This window comes from Eptatretus burgeri, chromosome 17 (assembly GCF_056783735.1).
Source record: "Eptatretus burgeri isolate ZD-2024b chromosome 17, Ebu_testis_v1, whole genome shotgun sequence".
NCBI classification, from domain to species: Eukaryota; Metazoa; Chordata; class Myxini; order Myxiniformes; family Myxinidae; genus Eptatretus; species Eptatretus burgeri.
In genome coordinates, this window is record NC_140977.1 from 47,628,169 (window position 1) to 47,650,588 (window position 22,420).

At 43.6% G+C, this 22,420-nt stretch overlaps 2 protein-coding genes across 2 annotated transcripts in view; one reads left to right on the plus strand and one right to left on the minus strand.

Annotated features, from left to right (window-relative positions):
• Positions 1–22,420, plus strand: part of LOC147010009 (uncharacterized) — a 187,754-nt gene that overhangs the window by 63,826 nt on the left and 101,508 nt on the right. Inside the window, exons 4-5 of the mRNA XM_085861221.1 lie at positions 2,720–2,776; positions 22,040–22,147. Coding sequence (XP_085717347.1) covers positions 2,720–2,776; positions 22,040–22,147 — 165 coding nt within the window. The remainder of the gene's footprint in view (positions 1–2,719; positions 2,777–22,039; positions 22,148–22,420) is intronic.
• LOC147010011 (uncharacterized) overlaps positions 1–22,420 on the minus strand; it is a 77,658-nt gene that overhangs the window by 1,658 nt on the left and 53,580 nt on the right. Inside the window, exons 3-4 of the mRNA XM_085861097.1 lie at positions 2,679–2,767; positions 3–203 (exon numbers count right to left, since the gene is read on the minus strand). Of these exons, the coding sequence (XP_085717223.1) occupies positions 3–203; positions 2,679–2,702 (225 nt within the window). The 5' untranslated portion in view covers positions 2,703–2,767. The remainder of the gene's footprint in view (positions 1–2; positions 204–2,678; positions 2,768–22,420) is intronic.

The following is a 22,420-nucleotide window of genomic DNA, read 5'->3' on the forward strand; positions in this document are numbered from 1 at the left end:
ACCTCAACAGATAAGAGGTTTGAATCCAGTTCATCAACTTGAAGGTTTAGTTCCACACAAGTAGTCGATCTCCAAGGAACCTCAAAGTCATCCCACTCAAGGTCTCGCTCGTTCTGTGGGTCTTGGTCGCTCACAAGGTCTTCAACCAAGCCAACAATTTCGCCCCAAGTTGTGGCAAAATCGGTATTTTCAGATACAATTTCCTGTGAGAGAAAATAATAATGTATTAATTAAGTTATTTAATTAGTAAATGAGTCGATTCTTAAATCAAACTGAAAATAGGGAAATAAAATCTTACTTCACTGGATAAGAGGTTTGAATCCAGTTCATCAACTTGAAGGTTTAGTTCCATTCAACTCGGAGAGTTCCAGGCAAGCACACAACACACCATTGCCAGCAAAAAAAAAAGTTTAAATGGAGCCTGGGCTTGAGGCTTTTCGAGGGAAAGACTGGTGGGTGTGGTTTCCTTTGGAAATTCCCAGGCAAGCCTTCGTTGGGAAATTTTTCAAAACCATACCATTCCAGAATTTTCTAGTGATTTCTTTGTGAGTCAGAGATGAACTGGAAATGATGTAAGAGTAGGCGGGGCTTAGCAAAAGCGGGCGGGGCTTAAGGAAAGTGGGCGTGGCTTATGAAAACATAAGGTGGGTGGGGCTTAGGGAAAAGTGGGCGTGTCTTACGGGAATACCTCATGAAAAGTGGGCAGGGCTTAGGGAAAGTGGGCGGGGCTTAGAAATTTTTCATTAAACCGTGGGCGGGTTTATGAAAAATGAGCGTGGCTTAACAAAAAATAACCTGTGGCTCAGGAGGTGGTCAAACAAGAGCATTAAGAGAAGTTTATCATTTCGTTCTGGCACAAAAGGGGTATGTTAAAAAATATAAAGATTCAAATGTTTTGTTTTTAAATATTTTAGATGGGGATTATTGTGCAAAGAAAATTAAACTATTGAAGGAATTTGAGAATGAACAAATCTTTATAGGTTTAATGAGTGAGCTAAACAAAATGCATTGGTTATTTGAAAAAGAGTGTCCCGAGGCTTAGATGTTTCAGATATTTCTTTAGAATCACCTTCAACAAATCACATTACTACTTTACTACTTGAACAAATCTTTATCTTATTGTATTGGTAATTTGAAAAAAAGTGTCCCCAGGTTAAAAGGGGAGACAAATAAATATACCTTGGGATAAAAGGGGGTTTACTTTTTAGGGAAAAAAAAATGAATCGCTGAAAATCCCCCATTCATTTACATGGGGAAAAGTGAGCCAGAATCAGTATATTCACCCTACTAACGTGTGTCAACGATCGCATAACGTGCCTACAACTTTTGGCCAGCGTAGCGGAACGTGTGAATCATACGCTGGCATTCGTCGGAAAATTTCAACCATGCTAAAATTTGAGGACAACCGCAAAGTACAACGACTAAAGCCAGCGTACTACGACGTATGGCAGTGTTTTTCAGCATGCTCTTAACGTATAGAAAACTTACCCATAACTTATTCGAAGTGTGTCAGCGTTTTAGACAAATTTTTCATAAGTCGGCATACGCTGGCTAAATCGTCAAGGTGTGACAGCGCCTTAACAGCTCAGCATACTACGACGTATGCCAGCGTGCTCTTAACGTATATAAACTTACCCATAACGTATTAGACGTGTGCCAGCGTTTTAGCCAAATTTTTCATACGTCAGGCATACGCTGGCTAAATCGTCAAAGTGTGACAGGGCCTTCAGTAAAGGTTGACATGGGACCTGTAGCAAGTCACAGATCTGATCTAGCCTGACTATAGACCCATAAAATCCTAAAGAACACTAATACCCTGTTGACCCCCTTAGACACTATAGACCCTTTACACCATTTGGAACCCTTCAACCCCTAAGACCCTTTACATCATATTTGACCCTTCAGAACCCCAAGATCACATATTCCATGTTTGAACCCTAAAATAATAAATATATATTAGACCATTTATAACCCCCTAAGATCCCCATAGACAACATTATATCCTTTAGACCCTTCAGTCTTTAGACCTTCACACCTTTCAGATCTTTTAATACCGTTTAGACCCCTTTCAACAATTCTGTCCCTTTAAATGACACAAATCGGACCCCTTCAACCTTTTTTGACCCATTTAGACCTTTTCAGACATTTTGACCTTTCATTTACAATCAATGACCTTTCGTTTAGTACATCTTACCATTTCTTTGCCACCACACAAACAAGTCCTGGCGAGGGTCTGCAATCTCTGATTGCTCTTTTCTAGTTCATGTCAGGGCAGTTGGGTAATCAGTCAATTACTTATAAATTAATGTCATAACTTCAAATAAAATAGCTGTAGTAAGTGCTTACCAGTAGTGTGTGTGTGTGTGTGTGTGTGTGTGTGCGTGCGTGCGTGCGTGCGTGCGTGCGTGCGTGCGTGCGCGCGCGTCTGCTTCCTTCTTGGGACTACGGTGCAGTAATTGGTCTTTATTTTGATGTTTACGAGTGTTCGAGTTTAGTCCATCTGCCATATTTTTACCTGTTATTTTAATTTCTTTTTGTGTTTTATGTTTCTATAGTATGGTTTTTGAACTTGGAATGTCATTGAAAAGGAATTTCACTGAATATGGGACAATAAAAATTATTATTGTTAAGATGTAATGTTTATGAGTATTTAAGATGTAATGTTGATGAGTGTTTACCTTGTAAAAAAAGGAAATCACCATTCTTTGTTTCTCTGCAGATCCTATAGTGGTGGTGAAGGTGGAACTTGAACCTCCAGATGGTTTTCCTGCACAAAGTAAGAATCCAAGATTGCATTGTGCATTGAGTTCTGTTACCTCCACCACCGAAAGTGGATGGAGGTTATGTATTCACCCTTGTTTGGCTGTCGGTATGTTTTTGAGCAGGATATCTCAATAAGGTTATGGACGGATTTGGACAAACCTTGGGGGACAGGTAGGGTGTATGACTAGGATGAATTGTTTAGATTTTGGTCAATATCTGGTTCTGGATGCGAGAATTTAAAAAAAGTGATTCTTCATGATTGAGAGATGGGAGGCCAACAATGAGAAAAGCACGATATTTCAAAGAGTTATGGACGAGTTATGACAAAACTAGGTGGAGTTGTTGGGTAGGTAAGAAGAGCATGCCAATTCGATTTTGGTTGAGTCCGAATCCAGATCCGGCCGATGAGTGGGATACAAAACGTGAACTGTTCAGTCTGGCAGAAGTATGTGCTCTTTTGAGTGCTGTGCTAGTTTATCTCTGCCCATCCAAATTGGAGGGAGGTTATGTTCTCACTCCTGTGTGTTTGTTATTTGGCAAAATAATGTTGCCAATAAGTTGGTCTGTCGTGCCTCTTTGTTTGTCTGTCTTTGTCACAATTTTTGTCCACAGTTTTCAAGCAATCTTTCTGATTGTGTGTGTGTGTGTGTGTGTGTGTGTGTGTGTGTGTGTGTGTGTGTGTGTGTGTGTGTGTGTGTGTGTGTGTGTGTGTGTATATATGTCGGTCACTGGCCATGGACAGCAACAGCCATTTTTGGTCAGGCTCCGAATCCGGAGATTAGAATTCTTTGTGATTCTTCACCATCGAGAGATGGGGTAGAGAGATGGGGTATTGCCTAATATATCAAAAACTTGTCGAGGGATTCTGATGAAATTTGGTGGAGAGGTTGGGTGTGTGACAAGGAAGAATTGTTTCAATTTTGGTGAAGATCCGAATCTCTCACCAATGAGAGATGAGACCAAAAATTATAGATATCACGATGTTTCAAAAAGTAGTGGACAGATTTGGATGGAAGTTTGCGGATGATTTTGGTGTCAGATCAGGTCAGGTATGGCAGCATGCGCCGGAGCAGCGCGTCGCTGCATCCACTTTCCACCGGTACTCCAAGGGCCTCCATCTGGAGGAAAGAAAACTGGGGTGTTTATGATGCATGAGTGGGAGGTGCATATGTGATGCAGATGAGGTGCAAAAGAGGAGGTGTGAAGGAGTGTGAATCGGTTATGCTCTTTCAGTGATGTGTCCACAGTAGACAAGACAACGGATGGGAGAGAGAGATGCGTGAGAAGATAGCTTAATGGGGCATGTAAGAGTGTCTGTAAGTGTGATTTAATGATTATTGCTATGGAACGCAGCAGGAGCCGAGCACCGGTGACCCGGTGATGACCCGGCAATGACTCAGTACTGCTCGCCTGGCTCATTCTCAGTGACTCGTGATGCCCTCTTGGTTCGCAATGGTGAGGCTCTGCTTGGGTCTCTTTCGGTGAGTCTGGCATTGGCTCTCTTTCAGTGAATCTCCCTCTAATGCTGTGCTTGGAAAGACTCCCTCTGACACTCGGCCCGGAAAGACCAAAGACCCTGATTCGCTCTCTGCTATTTTTTTAGAGCCCAGGTGAAGGAGGAGCAAAAATCGGATCAAAAGACCCTGCGAGCGTTTCCACGCATCCCCATTGGTGCGCAGATGTCACCTCGAGAAGTATCCCTGCCCTGCCAGACTCCAGAACTGAAAATGGCCTCAGTTGCTCCCAGGCTCAGCGACATAACAGAGCTTCGTGATTGACATGGGGCATGGGTTTTCGGTTGCGTTCTCCAGCCATGAGCGTGTGCTGGACTCCACTTCAGCGCGTTATTTAGCGGAGCGCCAGGGCTACCCAGTCGTTCACTTGTGCTACCATTTCGCTTCGAGCTATACGCCAAGGTGTTCTGACTCGAAGGCACTCGCTTTGTCCCCCCGTTTCCCGGCATTTCAAATGACTATCGTGAGCATCCGGAGAGCTGATGGCAGTTGTAGTGAAGTGGGTGAAACGTTGTGGTGTTTGTGGTAAGGTCGTTGAAGTGATTGTGATGATGAGGTTGAAGTGGTTGTGGTGTTTGTGGTGAAGAGGTCTGGCATAGGTTATTGTGATGATTTTTAGGAGGTGGTGTGGGGATGAAAGTGAGTGTTGTACTGCTGTGGTCAGGATGGTGAGGGTCTGAGGTGAAGTGGTCTCTGCAGATCTGGATAAAATCACAAGATGGTTCAACACTTGGAACATGTCTTTCAATCCTGACAAATCTCATACTCTCGCTATGACTTTCTGAAAGGACCATCTAGAAATCCTCCCCCTCACTGTCTGCCATGATCTTTTCTGGAAAAGCTACATTTCCAAGCTGGTCTCCAAAGCCAGTTGCAAACTGGGCATCCTCCACCGTGCAAAGTCGTTCCTTGGAACACCTGAACTCCTGACCACGTACAAAGCTTTCATCCGCAGCCTGATGGAGTACTGCTTTACCTTCTGGGCTGGTGCCCCAGCCTCACACCTTTATTGGCTTGCTTCATGCTGTGGAAACCAAGGCATTTGGGATCATTGGTATCTCCCATGATGAAGCTGAGTCTTTGGCTCTCTCACTGTCTCACCGCAGGCAGGTCGGTGGTCTTTCTGTCTTCTACTGTCTCCTCTCCGGCCACCCCCCCCCCCCCACACACTGTCTGTGATTAACCCCCGTTAATCCACACCAAACCCACCTCCTTAAAATTCCTGAAAGTCACTGTAGGGTCCATTTTGTTTACCCCATGTATCCTGTCCTCATCCCTCCCTCTCCCTTCCACAGATCTCCAAATGTCTGTGTTCCCCACTGTTTTGTGCTTCCCTCTCCCACCCCTCGTCTCCTGCTCCCCTTATTATACGTTATGTGCTTTAGCTCTTATATGAGCCTCGACATTGAATTAAAAAAAAAGTGTCCGTTCAATCATGGCGCGTGGTTTCAACGGGGAAATGGCACCCATATGCAAATGAGACTGCCATGGTATTCATTCCTGATGCTCCTTTGGTAGCATCACTGGTCTGTCATGCATGCATGACGGGGTTCATGTGTGAAAAGTAAATAAAATAAGTGAAAGAATGGGGGAGTGAAGACCTAACTAAAAGCCCTACACAACGTATCTTGCCCCATTTACCCACTAGACATAATGGAAGGGCAAACTAAATGAATACTAATGAAATAACTGTCTCGGGATCTCTATATGTTGGGTGCCATTGCCTTGGAGGAGTGCCAGCTTCACAGAACAGCAACAACACTGTGGTCAGCCAAAGCATGACCAACACCAAAAAGCAGTCTATTTTCATGATAATTTCTTTGTCGTTGAAATCTCATTTTTAGTCCATATAGAACTTTGTTATGATCACAAGATCCAAATCTACCTTGAAGCGGAACTGTCGTGGTGAAACTCATTTCTGTTTTTGTATCATTGTACATTGGCTTTGTTTGACTATAACCGAGGCCTGTGTTTGTCTTTCGATTTTCTTGGTCGGTGATTCTAAAATTTACTCTGTGTATATGTTGTTTTTTTCCTGACACAGGAAAATACACAATTTTTGGTTCCATATTGAATGATACCCAGTTGGGGTGAGCACTTGCTGAATGTAAAACTCATGTTCTATGTCATGGTCATTCAAAAGGTTCTCAAATAAATAAATTAGGCTTGGGCGATTGTTAAAATTTGAGACTGCTGTCTCGATTCCGAAAGGAATCGATTCCGATTCTTCACCAAAATTGAATCGGTTCCAAAATCCATCCAAATCTGTCTAACTTTTTGAGATATCCTGCACACCGACAAACATGGGTGAAAACGTAACCTCCATCCATCTCCGGTGGTGGAGGGAATAAAGAGAAATAACGTAAATGTAAAATTTTTGTCCATGAGTAAATAAAATCAGCGGCATGATTTATATCATATACAAAGAAGTAAAAGTTGCTTCAAATTAATCCAAACCTCTGGGAAAATTGTAATTTTTTTCAAATAGATAAAATTTTTTAACCTGTTTACCCCAGCACTGTATAAGGCAACAGACCGCTGCTCGGTCGCTCCCGGCTTTAAATATGCCGCGATATCTTTACTGTTAAGAAATATGATTTTTAGAATTTAACAATGCGCTATCCAGATGCAACAGGCCAATGCTGTCTGTCGGATTCCGGAAGGAGATGTCCGACACACATGCACGCGGTTCGTGAGTACATGTCTGTTCATTTTCTTCACAATTTGAACAAACTACACACAGAAAAAACGGACTTGTCTTTGTCTGTTTTGTAAAGAAGAATTTGGAGAAGCTTTTGATGTAATTTGCTGAACCAACGGACGGATTGTCAATGGATGAAGTGAAATAGGCATAGTTGGGAATCGATTGTGGAGACTCAGAACCGTTATTGGCGGGTAATCGGCTCCGTGGCATTTATGGTTCGATTCCCGTTTCTGATGGAGGGAATATATTTTTTCAACCAAGCCTAAAATAAATGATGTCACCTCTGATTTTAGCAAAAAGGGTGTTTTCGGCTTATATTTCCGAAACAATTTCCTGTGGAAGGAAAGAGTAAAGTATTAATTAATTCAATTCATTTAATATGACATTACTATACAGAAGACACAAATCAAATTCTGTTAATGTATTTTTTAAAAAACAAACAAAAAAAAAAACTTTACCTTCAGAGTCGATGTTTCATTGCAATATATCGATTTGGATATGTAAATCAATATAGGTAGTTGGTAGAACACTTTATCCAACACAATTCAAAGTCTTCCCAAGTCAGTTCAGAAAAGTCCATTCTCAAGTACAGAGATGAAGACAAAGCATTTGAAATCAGCTTGTTCTCTCTTGCTTTATATAGACTAGTGCATGCCCGTACGTGCGTGGCCTGCCAAGCGAGCAGTTCATTCTTCATCCGTTTCAGCTGCATGACGCCTTGTCACACGTTCAGTGTTGTCTGCCAAGCGAGCAGTTCGTTCTTCATCCGTTTCTTCTGCACGACGCCTTGCCTCGCGTTCAGTGTTGTCTGCCAAGTGAGCAGTTCGTTCTTCATCCGTTTCTTCTGCACGACGCCTTGCCTCGCGTTCAGTGTTGTCTGCCAAGCGAGCAGTTCGTTCTTCATCTGTTTCAGCTGCACGACGCCTTGTCACGCGAGTAGCGTCGCATGTCAAGCGAGCAGCTCGTGCTTCGTTAGATTCCATTGCGCGTGCACGACGCGCAGCTTCGTTCCTTCGCTGTCGTAAACGACGACTGGATTGGGGCATTGTGTTTATCTATAAATGTGCATAAGAAATCGAGAAATTATTAGAATACACTAAGTCATCACTATCCGGAAGTCCGTACGTTGTAACCCGTAATGGGGAACGCGGCTGAGGTTCTCTTCCCCATCGGCCACGCCTACGCAGCAACGTGTCCTGTCATTGGTTTGGTAAATAAATGGCCATAACTTGGGAAGCACTTGTCCGATTAATATCAAACTTGAAAAGGCACATCCTCAGGTCCCCAGCAATATACCTGGCAAGTTTCAATTAGATCGGACCAGTGGTTGTCGAGAAACAGCGGACACACACACACACACACACACACACACACACACACACACACACACACACACACACACACACACACACACACACACACACACACACACACACACACACACACACACACACACACACACCTGGAATTATAGATAGATGATGGTTAAAGGGTAATGGTTTATTGGTGAGAGATGCAATTTGTTCAGGAAAGTCTGGGCAAGTTGAATCTGTCGGATTATGAAACGTTACATCATTAATTTCACATCAAAATTTATAATTAAAATGAAATTTAAAAAAGTTGATAACTCGGGAACCAAAATCGGCCAAAGTTTTCAAAGGAACCTGCACAGAAAGCCTGGGCCTCGTGACAAACTTTTCAAGGAAGCCTGCACAGGAGGCCTGAGCATAGAACCAAAGGTTTCACATTTTCCTGTTGTTCTCCAACAAACATTTTGTCATGAGCTTTATAAGTGCTATTATACAATATACTCAAGTAATAAATACTTATTGATAAAATATTATTGTGTTTATAGACAATTGTATTTGATTAATTTTAGTCTTGTTGAATTGGAAGTGGGGTGGGATATTCAATAATAGACGGGTCAATATACTGCATGCATGACGGGGTTCATGTGTGAAAAGTAAATAAAATAAGTGAAAGAATGGCGGAGTGAAGACCTAACTAAAAGCCCTACACAACGTATCTTGCCCCATTTACCCACTAGACATAATGGAAGGGCAAACTAAATGAATACTAATTGCCCCAGACGAGATACACTTCTAGTCTTGGGGGATTTCAATGCATCGACTGGAACTGATAGGGATGGTTATGAGGTGTGTGTTGGTCCCCATGGGTCAGGAACTATGAACCAGAATAGCACTAAGTTCCTTGACTTTGCAAGAAGTCATGGACTTAGGGTGGCTGGTTCATGGTTTCAGCGCCCGCAAGCTCATCGCTGGACTTGGTATTCCAACGCTGGCGGTGTGGCAAAGGAGATTGACCATGTCCTCATTGACGGTCGTTGGAGGATGATCCAGAACTGCAGGGTCTACCGGAGTGCTCAGTTTCTCAATACTGACCACAGGCTTGTTGTAGCAACTCTAAAGCTGCACCTTAAATCCTGGAGAATGGTACCATCCCAGCCTAGGCTGGATGTTGCCAAGCTCAGGGATGAGAGAGTAGCTGAGGAGTTTGCGAACAGGCTGAGTGGACACTTGGGGGGTCTGGGTGCTTTGGGGGGTCCTGAAGAGTTGTGGAGCACCTTCAAGACCACCGTCCTTGATGTTGCCGGTGGATGCCTTGGAGCTCACCGCAGGGCAAAGAAGAATTTTGTCTCTCAAGGGACACTGGATACCATTGATCAGAGTCGCAGGGCCAGGCTGAATGGCAGAGCTGAGCTGTTCAGGGAGCTGAGGCGTAAAACTGTACGTGCACTGAGGGTGGACAAGGAGGCCTATGTGCGAGGAATCTGTGAGGGGTAGAGCATCACCTGTGGACAGGTGATTCTCGTCCCGCTTACAGGGGAATTCGCGCATTATGTTCATCCAAGCCCATCCCTCGGAGCACTGCAGTTCGAGCAGAGAGTGGTAGGCTCTTGACAGAGGAGTCTGAAGTGAAGGCCCGCTGGGCCGGTTACTTTGAGCGGTTGTACCAGGCTGATCCCCCAGCTGTCGAGTTGGACGTCAAGGGTGTTACAATCCCTGTTGCTGACCCTCGAATCAACTGTGGTCCACCATCGCTTGTGGAAACACGGGCTGCGGTGAACCAGTTGAAACGGGGCAAAGCTCCAGGGATCTGTGGCATCCATGCTGAACTTCTCAAGGCTGGTGGAAATGCTGCACTCGCGTCGTTGCATGCAGTTTTGTGCTCTGCCTGGAACACAGGCATCATCCCAACTGACTGGAAGAGGGGCCTTGTTGTCCCTCTCTGGAAAGGGAAGGGTGATCGCCAAGACTGCAACAACTACCGAGGGGTGACGCTGCTCTCAGTGCCGGGCAAGGTCTTTGCTCGGATAATTCTTGATAGGGTTCGCCACCATCTGCTTGAGCACCAGCGTCCAGAGCAGTCAGGCTTTACACCAAAGAGGTCAACGATTGACCGTATCCTTGCTCTTCGTGTCCTCACTGAACGCAGACGAGAGTTTCGGCAGGGGCTGCTTGCAGCCTATGTTGATCTCTGTAAAGCGTTCGATTCAGTGAATCGGGATGTCCTCTGGAGGATTCTTGGTCTTCGTGGGGTGCCACCGAAACTGATCGATCTGATGTCTGAACTCTACTCTGGTACTGAGAGTGCTGTGAAGTGTGGTGGTACCGCCTCTGACTTATTTCCAGTTGTTACTGGAGTTCGTCAGGGATGTGTACTTGCCCCCACACTTTTCAGCACTTGTATGGACTGGATTTTTGGGAGGATGTTGGAGAGATCAAGTTGCGGTGCATCGTTTGGCAATGTCAAGATCTCGGACCTTGATTTTGCAGATGATGCAGTCATCTTTGCGGAGACTTTAGACATCCTCTTGGGGGCCCTCGAGGTGCTGAATGAGGAGTCGGAGCCGTTGGGATTACGGATTTCTTGGGTCAAAACAAAGATCCAGGCTTTCGGTGACATCTTGGATGCTGCTGTCCTGTCTGTGTCTGTTTGTGGTGAGGATGTTGAGGTCGTGGATAGATTCACTTACCTTGGCAGTGATATTCATGTCTCCGCAGGTTGTGAGCCGGAGGTCAATAGACGTCTGGGTCGGGCCTGGGGAGTCATGGATTCACTGGATCATGGGGTGTGGCGCTGCCGGTACCTGTGCGGGAGGACGAAAGTCCGAGTCTTCAGGTCCTTGGTACTTCCAGTCTTGCTCTATGGGTGCGAGACTTGGACTTTGACCAAGGATCTGAGACGGAGACTTAATTCCTTTGGTACCAGGTCTCTTCGGAGAATCCTTGGCTATCGCTGGTCGGATTTTGTGTCCAACGAGCGGTTGCTGAGAGAGACTCGGATGAGATTTGTTACCTGCATAGTCCGTGAGCGTCAGCTGCGGCTGTATGGACATGTGGCTCGTTTTCCTGACGCTGATCCTGCTCACCAGATTCTCTCAGCGAGGGAGTCTCATGAGTGGAGGAGGCCAGTGGGCCGACCACGTGCCTCATGGTTGCAGCAGGTTGACCATCATCTCAAGGAGATGGGGATGGGCCTGGCATCTGCCTGGGGGATGGCCAGACGGAGGCCCCTGGAGTACCGGCGGAAAGTGGACGCAGCGACGCGCTGTTCTGGCACATGCTCCCATACCTGACCTGAATATACTGCCTGACCCCCAAAAAATTGCAAATTTTTGTTTTATGCTTATTTCTAGTAGTTTATGATGTGGAAGACAACATATTAAAAGTTGGACAATTTTGACACATGGGAAAGTCCCTCAGTGACGTCAGAAAACAAGATGGCTGCCGGCAGATAAAACGCCAAAAAATTGACTGATAATCATCAGACCACAAACAATTTAAAGTTAATTTTGCACCAATATTTGTATTATGATCGTTGCTGATAGTTTATGCAGTGCTAATCCTGAGACCATTCGCAATTTAAAGTAAATATTTACACAAATATATGTTCTTTGATTGTTTCTGCCAGTCTATGACATGGAAAGCAACATATAAAAAATTGGACAATTTTGACACATGTGGAAGTACCATCCATATGCCTTCTGGTCTTAGATTCCAGTTTCATCCTCCTCCTCCTCCTCCTCCTCAATCTCTGGTTCAACACTCGTATTGTCACAGTTGCTGTCCTGGCAATGTCCACATGCACTGGTGCATTCTAATCCATGCTTCCTACATGAACACCTTAGTGTTTTGCAGTGAATCATCTGAAGTAGTATGTCTGGAGCAGGGCTTTTGTGTGTCATCACTGGAACAAGTTTTCCTCCTTCTACCTTCCATCCCCACTCCGTTGGCTCCATTCCACAACAAAGGCCCATCCATTCCATTACCTGGTAATAGGTCCGCAGAGAATGAAACTTGCAGGCAGCGGATGTCGGGGGCAGTCTTTCAGGAGTGACAAATGCCTTAGCCCTTGCAACCTTTTTGCAGAGAATGTTGTATCTGATCGATGCCAATGAGTCGTTCTGATTTGCTTTAAACAATGCCACCATTGCTCTGCAGCCTGCAGTTTCAATAACATCCTGACTCTGCTGTGGTTTACAGAACACCTTTGAGCTGTCTATCAGTTCCTTTTCTTTCTTGATGATTCTTTGAAACCCTGACTTCTTTCCAATCCCAAAGACATGAGACGTTGCGTCACAGCCAGTTAATGCATGAAGGAACAATATATCTCTGCAGGCTGCATTTCCAAGTATCTGCTGAAGGAATTTGATATTGTAGACATTTGATTTTGCCTTGTCAGAACGGAAATAGAGTTCAATGCAGTTTGTCTCCACCATATAGAAGAGCAGGAGGAGAAGGAGATCTGTATCTTCTCCAATGAGGGTTGTAGATCTGGAAGCTGCATTTGTGATCTCAACATCAGCATCTCCCTCTGCTTGGATCACCTCACAGCCTTCCTTGTCAAACACCTCTATAATCAACAGTATCATTGTCTGCTTGTTTGACTCATTCGACAGAAAGTTCTCCTTTTTCCCAACAAATTTTGTTGACTCCTTAATGTTAACCTTGGTGACATTCTTGTTTCTATTCCGACGTTGATGAGAACAGTCCTTTGTGCTTGGCCCAGCCTCATAACCATCAAACACAACAGTAGCTTTGCCATAGTGTCTGACTGTAAATGAGGCATATTCATCTGCAATGGAACTGTAGGTGAATCCCTCTGTCCACTTTAAGTGGTGAATAAGTGAGCCCCCGTCAAGAACATAGTGATCTGTTCCTGGAACTGTCTGGTTGACAGCATTGTCAGATTTGGTTGTAGCATAATTCCTTATTGCCTCCGCCAACTGTGGTTTATCTGGCTGGCGCAGGATGTTTTTTTGCCTCAAAAAGAGACATTGGGTATGGGCAGAGTTCATATTTCATCACTTCACCTATCTGGAGATCTCCCGTCTGTGACACGACTAAGAACCTCTGGAATAGTAACGCTGGATCTATTGTGCGGTCCTAAGCAACTTTGACTGCCCTGCTGGATGCAAGTGTCTTGACTTGAGAACTCCTTTTGTGTGAATAGGAGTAAGCTGGGTGATCATCCATCTTCTTGACAATGTCACTACCTACTTTGAATAGGTCATGAACATTGACATCCTCATTTGCAGTAACCCCTGTGATGATATTGCGCAATGACTTGTCATCAGAAAATGGTGTGAAGCTGTCCAGTTTTTTGGCAACTTTGCCACGATCAGCTTCATCTCGACTCACCCTGGATGTTGTCAACTCCTTATGTTGTTCACTTGTTGAGTAGCTACTCGAGGTCAGTTCTTGCATAGCAGGGTTGTAGGAGGACGATATGGTTGAAGACAGAGTCCAAATTCCTCTCTGGTGCTCTGACATCCCACTTCCTCGAGTCAGCCCCCCTTGGCTTTTCAGTGAGCGCATTAATGTCTGTTCTATCACAAGATCAGAGCCTAGGCCAGCCCGGTATTGGTCACTGCGCCGGATTACATGATAACCAGATTGGAACTTCTGATGAACCTCAGGGTTGTCATCCTCTAACGCAAGCATCTTCTCGAGATAGAGTCGAGCTGACTTCAGGTAATTGGGATGGCCAGCAGCTGCAAATATCGGCAAGCAAGCTGATATGGCTTGGAGATGCATCTCCCAGGACCCCGTCCGATCAGCTGCCACAAGTGCCCTTGCAATTCCCAACATACGCTGGTAGTTGATCCAAAGTGCACTGGTTTTCGAGTGCTTTGCAAGTTTATTCCTTTCCTGATTCAATCTATTGTCAATGAAATGAATGCACTCTGATTGCAACACAGACTCTATAGTGTCACTTTCGACAGTCTCCAGGGAAATGTACAGTCGCTCCAGTTCTGCCACTTGTTCTTGAAACCCAGGGTCAACTTCCACAATCTTGCCAACAACCTGACGTGTAAGACACTGATCCACAAGCAAATGGCCACGAAAAGCACGTTGCACCGCCTTCCCACTCAGCATGTGCACAACAGCATTTTGACCATACACTGTTTCCAGGATCTCTTTCAGTCCACTTTCATCCATCAAACTTCCAATGGCACCCAACAAATTCATTAATGTGTGGAAGCTCCCAAGCAGTAGCACTGCATTATGGATTGGGTTATCAGCAGGAAGAGCATTCCCCATCTCAGAGGACTTCCAAAACAGCGGTTAGTCAAATGTGATGATTGCTGGCATGTTGTGTTTTGATGCAAGTTTGCTCAGGTAATCAAGAGTTGACAAGATGCAGGTTTTGTCACCTGGGTTCATATCAATCATTGGGAGAAACTGTATTGAGGCTTTCCCTGGGTGATCACACTCCTCATGCAGAAAGTGCATCATGCCTTGCCAATTTGGTGCACTCTTTTCGAAGCAAAATGACATCTCCCATAATATGTCAATTGTGCGATCACAAATTGATAACAAAGGGAGGGGCTGAAATTTGAGGTTGCGGTTGATGTGCTCTGCATAGCGGTAATCTATTATATTGATCTTCGTCAGTTCGATGAGCTTCCTGTCAGACATTTTCTTTCGAGATATGATGTGGCTGGATTGCCGCCCTGGTGTAATAGCTGCTATCATGCCCATCCCATGAAAGGTACCCTTTCCATCCAACGTTATGATGTTGTGGTCCACATTGTCTCCAGCAAATAACAAGGATGTATCAAGAATGTCGGTGTCACCTCCAAACACATCCCGAGCAAGAGAAGAGGCTGCATTTACTTCAAACCGTTGCACTTCGGAGTAAGATGAGGAAAAGCCAAAGGTTGATAGACTATCTATCAAGAAACAAGACCTATACAAGTGATGCATTTGCACTGCAAGACCAAGCTGCAATGGTGCAATTACAGCCCTTGGACGCACTGCTTGGATGACTGCTTGTCCAATACCAGCAACCTCCCTCGATGTATCTTTCCCGACCAAAAGATGCTTCAGCAAGAATCGCAGGCCAGCTGGGACATACCCCAATGCAGCAGTAAGGCTTAGGTCTGCAGTAGTTGGGTATGTATCCCCATGTGGTGCAACTGTTGTTTTTATGTCACTTTTTATTAGTTTTGCAGCAGTCTAAAGAATTGCACGTTTTTGTGCTTCTTCATCCTCTTTTCGTGGTGCATTGTAGTGGTCACGGAGGATCTGGGACGTTTTTTCTCTGAATGTCACAATGTCTTTTAAGCCTCTCCCCTCTGCCATGAATATAGATTCACCATATCGTTTTTTAAGCTGTTCCTTCATGTATTGGTTCCCATATGCATTGGATTCACTCTCGCCCAGGTATTGTTCCATTCTAGCCACGAGGTCTGTAATTGTTAACTGTTCCTCATCATTGTCTTCAAGAAAAGAGCACACCTTATCGAAAGCCTCATTCTGGTCACTGTCCTTAGGCCTTCCCATTTTTCGTCTCTTGTTTGACTCAGTCGGCTTGAACCGTTGTGAAATGTCTCGCATTGTGCGAAAATTAATGTTGTAGGACTTGTGGTACACACAGTCAGCTGCATGGAGATCACCCTCAAAATATTCAATGCGGCCTTGAACAGCAATGGCCCATTCATCGCTCCTTGTTTTGCAATGAACTGATATAGTTTTAACAAATGCGTCAGTCTTCACGTAGCCAAAACTGGCTGTTTCTGCATGGCCTCGCTTTGGGTCCTCTTCCTTAACTTCAGTGCCGCAGAAAAGGCAATGTGTTTTTCTGTCATATGGTCCCAGGGAAATGCGAGCACTCCTCTTGACTGATGGACCTGATTCCGCATGATCCTTCTTGGTTAAAGCAATGTCCTTTTTGTTTACGTGATTCACTCGGCATGATTTGTGAACACTGGGACCAGCTGGAATTCTGATGTCAACACCCCTTTCGGCACTTGCACGGTTGATGCCTTCTGCTCCTTTCTCACAAACTAATACTGTTTCCTCACAGTCCAATCCCCTTTGGCATAAAGGGCAGGTCTCTTTACCATATAAAAAGTTCATTTTCTATCTATGAAAATACAAAAATGAGATCTTTTCGAAGCATGCAGTCATTTTACATTGGCCATATACATTGAATGCCATCAGAGCATTCTCCGCTCCTGAAACCGAGATATTTAGGTAAGATTTATATTAGGAGGAAACGTACTATGGAATAATCTGCATCGTGGTTCGTTTTCGAAGTAGTGAATCGTTCATGGTTTTGTGACATTTTTATCATGTCAAAAATTTTTACTTTCCCATGGTCCATTTCTGTCCAACTTTTGATATGTTCCTAAGTAAGTCTTAAAATATAAGGAAATGCGATAAAACAAAAATTTGCAATTTTTTTGGGGTACGGCTGTTCTGGTTGTATATTGACCCGTCTAAAAAGTGTCTGCAACTTTTTTGAAATCAAATAAAGGACTTTGTCGGAATACCCACCCATATAAAACTTTATTCCTGTCTCAATACTTTTGGTGAAGAAATATATTGTCGTGGCCAGGGGGGTTTAACCCCTACCTGGATGGATGGCCAAACTTCTCCCTTGGAGGCCTACAGCCGAGACGTTCGGAGATTAATTGCTGCGTGGGAAAACAGTTAAGCGCTGCACCAGAACGGCATAAATACATGGACACAAGCAAATTGAATCAATCAAATTTGTACAATGACGATAATTCAACTTGTAATGAAAGGGAAACGTGAGGTCAACCAAATCGAAATCTAATTGAGGTGCCTGCACACAGACTTAAATACAGACAAGGGGAAATGAACCAAAGAAAAAGCCCTCCTTTGTCCTTCGTCCAGATGGTCTTCATGGAATGTGGAATTGAGGTGCTTCGTCGACGTGACCCACAAAATGGTGCAAGCCGCCTTCTCTCCCCAGGAAGAACGTACGTCTGGCAATTTGTGAGCGGGAATTAACACCAAGGCTCAGAAACGCCGTGCAGCTTCTTTTCACGAGCGAATATGCTGACCGTTCCTCTCCTGCACCCGGTCTGTTCACAACGATGGCCCACACGACGAGACAATTTCTGAGGCCCCGTGAGGAGGCCATGAGGCACGCTCTCCTTCCCTCCTCGGAATCGCACACACTTCACGGCTCAACCGAACCATCAACGGCCAACGTCCTGCTCGGCACGTGAGCCAAATTCACACAGCACGAACAAGAGAATCGTGCAGCCTTCATCGTGCCAAGAGCAAAAACGAGGTCCTCCGTGTCCGCTGACTAACGTCCTCTCTCTCATCCTATTTGATCTGCTCCTCCCACGCCTTCTTCCTCTTCATGTGTCTCACGTCACGCCCATCCAACCTCCGCCTCTAGGGGGTGGCCTGCTCGCACGAAACCCGGGAAGGCGGGGCCTGTGCCTGCTTGAACTTGTTTTAGGGATGTGTTCCCCACTTTTAATGCTGATTTTGGTTGTAAAAACATGTTGGGAAAAGTCACAGGGGGGCAATTACATACTGGGGAAGTTATCCTTGATCCATACTGAAATAACATGGCACCACCCCCGCCCCACAACCCCTCCCACCCCGTGTGGTGACAAATTACACTTAAGCTCACAGTCTCCCTACTTAATTACATTGATATGTCTCCTACACATCCACGGACCAAACAACTCTACACAATCCTATTTCTCCTATGAAATTCCTTCATCTACCCCACAGACACTGCAATATGTTGCAGGTAATCTATGCAGTACTGGACGTAATCCAGAACTTTGCTGCTTTGGCTCTTCATTCCTTCTCAAACAAATTCAGTTTTAAACATTTGCTTATGTAAGGATGTCTTGTTGAACAAGGAATCTGAATCAGTCCTCCCAGATAATTATTAGCCCCCGTTGGACTTAGTCCGAAACAGGGGCTTATGGATTTGGTTTCGATTTTCGTGTCCGTGCGTGTGTGCGTGCATCCGCAACCATATCTCAGACATGTATGGACCGACTTTATTCCTACTTCGCACAAATACAACACATGATGATATACATATGCACATCATTTGTTTTGCATTGTGATGGCCGATTGGTGGCCATTTTAGTTGTAATAAAAAACAACAACCCGGTGTCAACACACTTCCTCACCCATTTCTCGGACATGCATTTACCGATCTTGAACAAAATTGGCACACAGATAAAGAATGACGGCTGGCATATGCACGTCATTCTTTTTCGACATTAGATCGAAGATGACTGACTGGCAGCCATTTTAGTTGTAAAAAAACAACACCCGATGTTGAACATGTCCTCACCCATTTCTCAGATATGCATTTACCAATGTTGTTCGAACTTGGCAGCCAGATAAAGAATGATGGCTTACATATGCGTGTCATTTCCTTTCGAGATCAGATCCAATATGGCTTGACTGGTGGCCATTTTGTTACTTAAATGTGTCCCCAACCATTTGTCAGACAAGCCTGGTCCGATTTTGTTCAAACTTGGCACAAGCACAGTACATGTTGGCATATACGAGCACCTAATTGGTTCACGAGTCAGTAAGTGACCACTATATTCGTTATGGGTGTCTGTCTGTCTGTCTGTCTGTCTGTCCCGAGCATAGCTACATGGGTTTTGATCTGATCCTGATAAAATTTGGGTGGGAGGGTTATATCGTGATGTCGTTGTGTTTTCCTGAGAATAGGCGTAGCCGCTCCCAAAAAACATGTGTTTTTAGGGGGTAGCCGATTTCAAGTTACATCTTCTCCGAGGGGGTTTGTCGAATCTGGCAGGGGTTTCGGTATTTGGTTAGCTCAATGACACCTGCATAGCTCCACGGAGCTCGATTTTTCATTTTCGTCCCAAGGTCAAGGTCACGAACTTAGAAAATTGCGAATTTTGACATAAAAATCATACGACCGCCCAAACTTTGAGAGCTAGGATGACAATATTTTTTATGCATAATCTTGAGGTCATTCCCCACCTAAAGTCTTGAAACCATTTTTCTCTATCTCGAACACCTTGCCCGTGGCGCCCCCTTCAAGTTTGTTTTTACGCTGATTTCATCAAAGTATGGATAATCCAAGGAGTGTGAAATGCCATATAGCCAATATGACGTTATATTGTTCCTGGAATGTTCCAGAGAAAGTTTTGCACCAAAGGTCATAATCCTTGACCTTTGACCTTTAAAGTTTACAAAGGTCAAATTTTCAAAGTTGTGGGAATCAAACCGGGTTTTTGACCTTCTTCGACGAACTAACTCCATAAAGCTAAACACGTATCCTGTTTCCTTATTTTAATGTCCACAACATTGTTTTGGGACCTTTAAAGGTTATGCAAAGGTCAAATTTTTAAAGTTGTTGAACGAAACCGGGTTTTCGACATTTTGCAGCTAATAACCCGTCACTCGTACCACATCATGTTGATCATTTTTATAACTTGGTCAAACATTATCACATTGTCTCATCCTTGACTTCTGAAACAATCTACATCGTCAAATACCGCTCGTGAACCATCGCCGTCTCCAGACTTGTTTTATTTTGCGATCAGATCAAAGATGGCCGACTGGTAGACTGACAGCCATTTGAGCTGTACATAAATACGGGCTGGTGCTTTAACTCCGTTCAGTAAAATTAATAAAACAACGGGGGCTGTGATATATTATGTCTTTTTTTACTTGTTTTCCATTCTTCAAGAGGGTTTTACAATGTTGATGACTTAACCGAGGTTGAATAGGTAATTTGCCGGGCCAAAACCTTGATGGATGACGTAATCCAAAAATGTATACATCTCTTCTTGAGAGTAATTTATCATTCTTTGAGGATAACAATCAGTTTTGTAAAACGTAAAACTCGGAACAATGTGGAATCATCCTCTTAGCTCCATTTATAAGTGACAGAAGGACATTCATCATCTTCCATTCAAGCGTTTCACACTCAGCACATTAACTCCGAATAACACAGAGGGGAAAACGTAATCAGCAGATTGATTGAAATACACACCTCGCACGTCCAATCACAGGATGAAGGAAAGACTTTCTCTGGCAACATCTGGGTGAGTGTTTCATTCAATACTTACCTAATCTTCATCAATTATATATATATATATATATATATATATATATATATATATATATATATATATATATATATATATATATATATATATATATATATATATATATGTCTGATTCTCTGAAAAATCCTATATATATATATATATATATATATATATATATATATGTCTGATTCTCTGAAAAATCCTATATATATATATAATATATATATACACAAATATGTGGGTGACTCCACCCTCTGCTGCAAAATCCTTCATCCTTCAGACAGGCAGACTGCAGCCTCTTTCCTCTCTTCAGACCTTGACAAAATTACAAAATGGTGAAAGACTTGGAATATGTCTTTCAATCCTGCCAAATCTCAGACTCTCACAATCACTATCTCTCTCCAAAAGGACAGTCTGGCAACTCCACCCCACCACTCCTCTTGAGGAAGTTCAGTCATTCAAACTCCAGGGTCTCACTATCAGCCAAGATATTGCTTGGGCAAATTTCATTTCTAAGTTTGCCTCCAAAGCCAGCTTCTGACTTGGCATCCTCAATTGTACAAAGTCCTTCCTTGACACACCTATCCACCTACAAGGCCTTCATCCGCAGCTTGATGGAGTACTGCTGTCCCCTCTGGGCTGTATCACCTGCCTCACATCTTGCGCAGCTTGATGCCATGGAAACCAATTCCTTTAAGATTATTGGAATCTCCTGTGATGAAGCTCAGTCTATTGGCCTATCACTTTGCCATTGCAGACAGGTCTCTCTTAAAACTCTCATTGAACTCTCATTGCAGACAATTAAACTCTCAATTGGAATATCTCCATGGTAACACGCTTCCAACTTCAAAAGGTGTCCATGTGAAGGAAGAATTGAGTGAAGATTCTCTCCCGGTGATCTCTATCTTTTACCACCTCCTTTCTGGTCTTGCACCCTCAGGCTCTTTCTGTGCTTTGTTCCCCTCCCCCAGATTTCTGCAGGGCACACATGGTCCACCATCAGCCCTCTTCCAGTGAAACAACCTCAGTCCAGGATCACTGACCACCTCCACGCATTCGTTCCCCGTTTTTCTCGCCTGTGGAACAAACTTCCACATTGTCTTCCATCTCACTCTTCCCTCCAGGTCTTGAAGATCTTTTTCAATCTCTCCAGGACTTTAACCTCCATTCTTCCCTCTAGGTCTAGGCTGTTCTCCATCATCTCAGATCATCCCTAATCCAAAACCATGATCTTTTCTACTCTTGTTAACCCTCCCTCTCCTGTCACCCTACCCCAATCTTTCCTCCTTCCAAATTTAGTTTTCCCTCCTGAGAATCCATTCAATGCATCTTCTCCTTCCCTCATTCCTCCCCACACCCAATCTTTGTCCAAGTCTGCCTCTATCTTGGTCTTCAACTCTGCTCTTGGTGTTTCCCACCTCTCTCAACTGTTCTTTTTGTCCTGTTGTGTCCTGATCTGTTCAGTGTACTAATACGAGCTCTTCTACAAGCCTCGACTATTTGAATTTTTTTTTTTTTTTTGCCAAATATGAGCCTGTGCTGGATGAGGCATGACATGTTGCATATTGTTCCAACGTGGCAAAATATATATATATATATATATATATATATATATATATATATATATATATATATATATATATATATATATATATTAGATCATCAAGACCTTGTTCTGGGCTAACATTGAATTTTTTGCAGGTGAAACAGGTCCGGTAGAAGCGGAATATCTCCAAGGTAACACGCTTGCAACTTCAAAAGGTGTGCATGTGAAGGAAGAATTGAGTGAAGATTCTCTCCCGGTTGATGGTGAGTACAATGTGGCTTGCGTTGTCTAGAATACTTCTTCGTGATGGGTTTATATATATATATATATATATATATATATATATATATATATATATATATATATATATATATATATATATATATATATATATATATATATATATATATATATATATATATATATATATATATATATATATATATATATATATATATAGAAATACATATACAGTGGGGAGAACAAGTATTTGATGATACACTGCCGATTTTGCAGGTTTTCCCACTTACAAAGCA